At 36.9% G+C, this 8,141-nt stretch overlaps 1 protein-coding gene across 1 annotated transcript; it reads right to left on the bottom strand.

Annotated features, from left to right (window-relative positions):
- Positions 1–1,794: 1,794 nt before the first annotated feature.
- plekhf1 (pleckstrin homology domain containing, family F (with FYVE domain) member 1) lies at positions 1,795–3,880 on the bottom strand. Its single transcript, XM_084725496.1, has 2 exons — positions 3,503–3,880; positions 1,795–2,809 (listed from the first exon to the last, which is right to left on the bottom strand). Exons 1-2 carry the CDS (start codon positions 3,756–3,758, stop codon positions 2,214–2,216), a joined length of 852 nt encoding a protein of 283 aa, XP_084581622.1. The 5' UTR covers positions 3,759–3,880; the 3' UTR covers positions 1,795–2,213.
- Positions 3,881–8,141: the final 4,261 nt, after the last annotated feature.

Below are 8,141 nucleotides of genomic sequence, written 5' to 3'. Positions count from 1 at the left end.
TGAAATGACACATCTTTCTAGTGTAAACCACCCACACCTTCCTCTGTTAGTGATAAACCCTAACTGTAAAACCCACAAATAAATATAGATATATATAATATATGCACTGTTTATTATAAATGTATATTCAGCTCTGGAAAAAATGAAGAGACCACTGCAAAATGATCAGTTTCTCTGGTGTTACTATTTATATGTGTTTGAGTAAAACATTTTTCTTTTATTCTATAAAATGCTGACAACATTTCTCTCAAATTTGAAATTAAAATATTGCTATTTAGTGCATTTATTGGAAGAAAATGATAACTGGACAAAAAAGATGCAGTGTTTTCAGACCTTGAATAATGCAAAGAAAACACGTTCATATTCATTTTTAAACAACGCAACACTAATATTTTAACTTAGGAAGAGTTTAGAAATCAATATTGGTGGGATAATCTCAATCTTTAATCACAGCAGTGGTTTTCTTCTATCTTTCTCATAAAATAAGATTTGGTTCAGGTGATCATCTAATCAGTGTCTCATTAAGTAGAATGAGGAGCTTGTGTTCAACAGTCCAACAAACACTGGAATGGACTGACTGTCATACATGTAGAGATGCTGATTTAACAAACATTTGTGAGAGTGCTCTCTTCATTTTTTCCAGAGCTGTATAACAGACAAACAAACTGCTCTTTCACAACCAGAAAAACCCATTTAAAATATATTTAAGTCCTGAGCCCTACACCCTACATTTTAACTTATGAGAATGATACTAAAATTATTTTTGCATATTTTTCCATTGTTGTCTTTAAAGGATCTTTTTGATGTATTTGAAATTGAAGCTGAAAATATACACTTATTGTGTATGTTATAGTATGTATTTTATATATTTAAAAAAAAAATCTTATGCATTTTCATTTCACCAACGAAATAATGACACTAGTAAAATTGTCATCACCAAAACAATCAGGCCGTAACCAAAATCTCATTGGGTTTCAGTTATGGCTTCATTGTTTCAGTAGTGACAAAGTAAGACTTAATCCTTTATTTGAGAGAAATTAACATAAGTTTGGCCCAGTTTTATCAGTCAAAGGTATTTAAGTGTCAGTCCATGCCAGTTAAAATTCTGTATTGTGACGTTTGAACAGCAGCTGAACTATAACACTTTTAAAAATGTCACTATTGAAACATGGACTGTTTAGACCAATATAAAATATATTAAATTATAAAGTTGTTATTATAATATTTGGTTCAGTTGACATTAAAATGAATGAATCATTAACTCTTAAATCAGTCTGATCAATGTCCTTTGCAAAGAAAATTGGGATCAAAATACAATGAATATCAAAAATTATGTTTTAAAAAATGTTAGAATTATTATTTTTATTCATTAACCTGAGAAAACCCTTTCTTTTAAAGATTAAAAATATTTTTTAATGTAGCTGTAAACAAATTTTAATAAGTCAATATCAACCTACTTATAATATTAATTACTGTGTTTTAGAGTGGAAAATTATTCTTTAACTGTTTGAAAATACAAAATGAGAATTAACTGTACAGTCAATAGAGTTGTGTGCCTTGGATGATATACAACATACATATGAACAAAAATCTGGTCTCTATGCTCATATTTTGATTTCTGGATTTGTGACATGTTAAACATTTCTTTTTCATGTGTATAAAGAGGACAAAGCACTGATCCGTATGTGCTACAGTGACTGATCTGAACCTCCGAGTTATTCGTGATAAAAATCATCACAGTGACAGACAAAGACCAGGTCAACCAACACAGAACCCAGGAAACAAACACAAATATTTGTGGGGATTTTTTTTGTTCTTTATTTACTTAGTTCATTTCACTGACAATGTGAGACAGATGTCAAGTCCACATGCTTCCATGTACACAAACACTGACATATACACATGTGATAAGAAAGAGACTATAAAAAATAAGTGTAACAAAATAAAAATCCAGTAAGGCAGACTGGGGCCTGCCTTGAGTGTTCTGCTCAAAGTCTTTACAACTTTACAGTAATAGTGTTTCAACAAACAGCACAATGTGAACAGAGCAGTTATGAAGTGTTCACATCAATAAATAGAATAATAAATACACAACAGTTTTACTATATACATTTGTGCCTTGTTATGGTCACGATTGTGTTAAATTTGCTTCTACAACAGCCAGCTGTGTCAGCACTGTGTCCATATTAAAGAAAAGTCCAAAGTCCCTGTGCTCATGTTCGGGGCCTCATATGCTCTGGTTTTAAGTACACGTATGTGGACCAGGCGTCCATCCACCTGCTGGGGTCATGGTCCTCCATCTGCTCCTCAGTCTCCTCTTCTTCACTGGACCTGTCCACTTCATCGTCATCTGAGCTGTTCTTCCCATCTGTGCTGTCTCCCCTCAGACGAGTCGTCTCTTGGGCCTCCGCCTCCGTCTGGGAAAGGCTCGAGTGACACATGGTGCAGACCCTCAAACACTTGGTCGGGTGAATGTGTTCGATCACCGCCCGCTTCTTGGAGCACGCCCCGCAGACCACGAAGCCGCATTTTCGGCAGTGGTGCCGACGCTGGGTCACGCTGAACTTGGCGGAGCAGCGCATGCAGGTGGCCGAGGCCTGGTCAGGGATCCAGGTGACGGCGAAGGTGGAGCTGGGCCTGCAGCTGCCGCTTTGTAGCAGCTTGGACTGGCAGTCCTCCAAGTGTTCGATCCAGGCTTGCTTCTCCTCGTATGAAGAGGCTGCCACATAGAAAGACTTACGTGGTGTGCGGATCAACCATTGGTTCCTCATTCCCACCCCATCCTCTAAGTCCTCCAGCTGGATGTCCTCTGAAATGATGAAGAAATGGAACATTAGTACAAAGGAACTGTGGTGCTGAGGAAGTCAGGTCAGGACACTAGACCTTACTCTTTATTCCCATCATGAGCAAGCACTTGGCAACACTGAGGAAAAGTCTCTTTTTAACAGCCAGAAACCTGGAGCATGATTCTTATTATATTATTCATCTTATCTTATCTTTTTATTAGTGTTGGATACGTGCCAGTGGACTTTACTGAGCCATTCACACTGTTGCTGCCTGCAGCTGCAAGTGTGTAGTCCTGCCCACAGCCAGCCAACCAAGACTTTAATTCAATCATTAAGCCACATTTAACATCTCATTAAAAGACAGTCGAGTTTTCTTTTAGATCTCACTGTTACCTCAAGAGCTTATTATTTAAGACAAATCAAAAGGATCAGCACAGTTAGACAAAAAAAAGAACATTTTGAGATCGTCAAATGGGTCAAAGGCTATTTCTCAGGAGCTGAATTTAAGAAATGTGAGGAAATGGTCTGATATTGTTCTTAAATTTGGCTCATTTAGACAGGTTTATTTTCCTTTCCTCTGGCTTGTTCTTATTCTTCTTTACTGTTTTCTCTCGGAATCTGAGCTTCATTTTTCTTTCAATTTGAAAATCATAAGAACTTTGAGGCAATAGATCAGTTTAGTCAAGTTGTTCTGGAGAAACAGATGCTGTGCTCACCTAGAGGGATGATCTGCTGTTTTTTGTGCCAGCGGCCGTTCAGAATGATGCTGCCGTACACCAGCACATCGTTGAAAAGGAAGAAGACTTTGGGCTGTGGTCCCCGGCGGCTCTGCTTCATCAGCCGGCCCTCTCCAATCAGAACCCGACCTGTCTGGGACAGGGACTTCCCCGATGGCCCGAACGAGTTCTCAACAGACTGGATGCGCTCCTGGTTCTTCTGGGCAAATGTGATCTGGTCCATCGTGGTGTGCATGTATCTGGGTCAAAAGTAAATGAGAGTGCTGTTCTCAGTGCAGCAGTGTGTTTGTCGATAGTTCCTCTGTCACTGTGGCAAGTTGTCATGTGTGTGTCTCTGATGAGACAAGCAGTCGAGCACAAGCATTTAAAGCCTCATGGTGACGCAATGGGGCTTTCCAAGGTAACTTCTGCTTTGAGATAAACACATTGTGCATGAAGAAAGAGGGTGGGAGCAAGATTTGAATTCAAAGAAAGTGAGTGTGGGAATTCACAAAACAGTCAAAACAACATTTTTGGAACTGAAATACCTTTGCTGCTTTTACACACTGAGTCCTGTTGACTTCATCAGTGAGTCTACGTGACTGTCCGGTGAAACTTCAGCAGGAAATTCACTGACTCCAGTTAATTCAAAGGAACCTGTGGCTTCATTATTTCAGGCATCTGGATGATTTTGTGTTTCATCACACATTCCATCACCAGCTACAAATTTAGTGGAAAATTAAAAAGACATTTTACATTTTGCAAACATTCTGAGCCACAAAGAAAAATCTCAGTGGTAGAAGAGACACTCAGATCTTTTACTCAGAGATGGGAAGTAACTAAGTAGAAATACTTCATTGTTGTATTTAAGTATATTTTTCAGGTGTTCATTTTTCTGACAACTTTTTACTTTTCCTCCTCATATTTAACACAAATATCTTTACTTTCTATACCTTATATTTTAAACATTTTAAAACTTACATTTTTACTTTAGTTTTAATGTATTTGAGGGAAGATTAATTATTTTTATTTTGCATCATTGTTCATCGCCTTCCCAACATCAAGATTGAGGATGGAACAGTAACACAGTTCAGTTCCTTATCAGTGCTTATCATGCAAGACAGATGAGATGAAAATGACAAAAACAACATGAGATGAGAAGAACATAAAACATGTAACAAGATGAGGACAATGTAGCAAGATGAAAACAACATAAAAAAAAAAGTAGTGAGGCCTTTCACCTTTTCTTGAGTAAAGAAGTTGAATCACTTGTTCTACTTTTACCAGTCTTTTTTTAACCAGTACTTTTACTTGAGTTTTATATTTATGTTGATTTTATTTAAGAAGGGACAATGCAAATTAATTGACATGATCACTTAAGTCATGTAAATGTGCCAAGTTTAGCCATACAGGCTACTTTTCATCTGCAGTCCCTGGCAGGTTGATGGTGTGTCAATAACATCATCATTAAATCTTTGATTGCAGGTGTAGAACACAAGTCTTTTTGCTTTTTATTGTGGACCTGTCGACCTACAACTATGCAAAAGTTTTGCACACTGTCGGTGTAATCTGAACAATTTCTTATACAAAATAATGAAAATACATTGAATGTCTGAACTTTTTGACTGGTACTATATGTAGAGTCAAACTGTCCTGAGGAGACCTCATGTTTCACAAACAGATGCTTCCTGATCAGACTGGTTGAGCAGCTCTGGCAGCAGCTGGAGTGGAAAAAACACAATGCTGCCAAACTGTCACACACTGCCAACTGTTGTTTGTCGTTCATTACAGGTCAGTGACCCCTGAACATTAAAGCATCTGCTTATTACTTTAATGTCCTGTTTTTTAATGTGTACATATCATCATGCACTGCCACTCTCAATGTAAATCCTGCATGCTGTATATGTCATGCCTTCCTGAGAATTGGGACAAAACTGTATATTGAGGGGGTTTTGATTTTCATTCTTCAATTAAGCTGGAAAATATATTTTAAAAGATCAAACTCAGCTATTAAACTTTGTAACAGGCCAATCTCTCTAACAGGCCAAGTTAGATGGAAAATCCAACATAGTTGACAAAATGTTCAATTTCTTCATTTCACATCATAGTCATAGTGAGCAGCCATTTTATTTTTAAAAGTGTCTCAGAGTTCTCTTAATGTTAATCAAAATACACATTTTTAAATCATAATTCTTATTTAGCTTTGATTTAGAAGGACTACAGAGTCGACATGTTATGGTTGAGACACATCTGATAGAAATATTATTGAATGAATTTGTCTAAAAATAGAAAGTTTACCAGTGCTTGAGCAGCATTCCTGCCTTTTTTTTTTAAACCAGGAAGTGAGAAAGGGGTCCTCAGTGTATAGATAACCCTTTTTATGTCTGATTAAATCATGTTTTTGTACAAATCTGATGAAGTTGATAAATGGCCAACATTTGCAGGCTGTTCTCTGACACGGAGCAAGTTTAGAAATTTTCGGAATTAGAGGGTTGGTATCAATAATTTTTAAAGTTTTGGGTGGGACATGATTTATCCCAGTTCCCAAGACAAGCTGTATAGACAGTGTGTATTATATACATGTGTGTTACATAATACATTGAATAAAAACATGTAGACATGCATATACTGAAATAATCATCCACACCATATACATTATTATTTTTGCACTACTATTGTTTAAGCTTTAAGTGAATGCAGAGTTACTTAAGATTTTGGTATTTGACCATGTATGGTTAGTTACTCTTGAAGCAGGATTAGAGAGGTTTTGTTGCACTCATTTGCTTTAACTACTGACACTGACTTTATAACTGGTTGTATAGTTTATTGCTTAATTTTCTTAATAAATATCCAATCATTAGCACGTCCAGTTAAACCCATTATCAGGAAAATGTACAAAAACTTGTCCATGTATACATATACATTTAACAAACTTATATATTCATGTTTGAATATATAAGTTTGTACCACTTTGTACCATGCCTGATCCTGATGCAGCTAAAATGAATGTTGTCATCATTCATTTAATTATTTACACCTGTGCCTTTCCTGCTGTAACATGTCTACTGTGATAAAGGCCTATATCTTGGTTGGTACATTAGCTGGCATTGAACAGAATGATCAAACTATACTTATATATTTTCACAGTTAGGCTGTTTCATTTCTCTTCTCACTGAGGGCCTGTTTCCTCCGCCAAGGAACAGACCAGGAGAGGTAATCCTGACTTTGCAAAGGGGCTTTCTGAAAGGCATCTTAACTATGAATGAGTTACTTATTTAAGTTAATTAACTGTGTGTCCCTTTTAATGAGAGTACTGTACACCTCTGGTCCAGAGCATGCAGATATTTTTGGCCTCACATGTTGTGACAGATACAAACCTGAAAGTCTGGAAACTGTGGTCTCAATCTTGATCAATAATTTGATCTGAGTGAAACCTCTGCAGCCAGGCTTCAAAAATGTACTGAAGAAAAACACTGTGGAAGCCAAGTATCCGGGTGTTACAGAAAAAAAGTCCTGTCACCTTCAGACCACAAACGCTTCCAGCTCAGCAGTGCCAGTAAGTAGTAAGTAGTCAGACAACTTCTCTAGCCAAGATGATTATACAAAGCTGGCAGAGGAGCCGGAACATGAGAGACAAACCGGAATTCAGGCGCACAGAGATCCCCGAATGAAGGAAGACCAAGAAGTACGGGATGGTAGCTGGAGAGGTGCCAGTTCATTTCCTGGGCACTGTTGAGGTGTCCTTGAGCAAAGGCAGTAAACCCCCAACTGCTCCCTGTGTGTGGGCAGCATCCATCACTCTACCACCTCTTCCAAAAAAAACCCTGTGTGTGTGTAAAACAAAAAAAAATGGGGACATTTCTCTTCTTTTACTTTAAACAAAGTAGTAGTGTTGGTATTCAATTTTCTCTTACATAAAGGAACAAGGAAGTCCTGCCTGTTTCCTAATGACACAGAGAGTAGCAGCTCTGTCCTCTACTATATAATCTACATTATGTATAAAAAAAAATATCAAGGCCCATTTCTGCCAGTGAAAAATATATATTTCCATGCTAAGTCATGAGATTAAAAGTCTTCAGACTTTTTATCCAATAATTCTAACTTCTTAATCTCAGAATTATGACATTTTTATGACTTACCATGGGGATATTATTTTCTTTCACTGGTTGAAATGTGCTTCCATTGAAAATTTTCTCCATCTGGCTGCTTGCATCAGTTCAATGACTCTCATTGAACTGATGTAATAAATCAACGTAATAAAGTCTGCTGTTCAGATTTCTTTATTCCACTATGAGCAAACCTCCATTTCTTGTTCACCAGTTTACACTCCTGCAACAGTTTCATCAGAGTTTTTCACTGTAACCGTGGTGATGGGAATTATTTGAAAGTAAAGGCTGGTAATGCAACCAAAACAATACTTTTCGTTGAGAAAATGTATTATCTTTTTCCATAAAAAAAAAAACATTTTTCAAACTGGATAAAATAAATATAAACTCAAAATCAGAAGTGAAACAATCTGAGCATGATACAGTTTAAAATCATCAAACAGAACATTTTTAACCTGATCATCTGATCAGTAACCAAAAATGTGGCCTGGAACTCAATGCCAGCTTTCAGGGTTCCTGTACGTATTTCTAAA

Source organism: Lutjanus erythropterus, chromosome 1 (genome assembly GCF_056507025.1).
Source record: "Lutjanus erythropterus isolate fLutEry1 chromosome 1, fLutEry1.hap2, whole genome shotgun sequence".
NCBI classification, from domain to species: domain Eukaryota; kingdom Metazoa; phylum Chordata; class Actinopteri; order Lutjaniformes; family Lutjanidae; genus Lutjanus; species Lutjanus erythropterus.
The sequence above is the reverse complement of the archived record's forward strand: the minus strand, read 5'-3'. Positions and strand labels throughout refer to the sequence as shown.

Bases quoted from the DNA above. Each gene is read 5' to 3' on its own strand.
- plekhf1 (XM_084725496.1), bottom strand. From the start codon at position 3,758: ATGCACACCACGATGGACCAGATCACATTTGCCCAGAAGAACCAGGAG. The intron at 2,810-3,502 runs GTGAGCACAGCA...TCATCATTTCAG, and splicing joins ACAGCAGATCATCCCTCTAG to AGGACATCCAGCTGGAGGAC.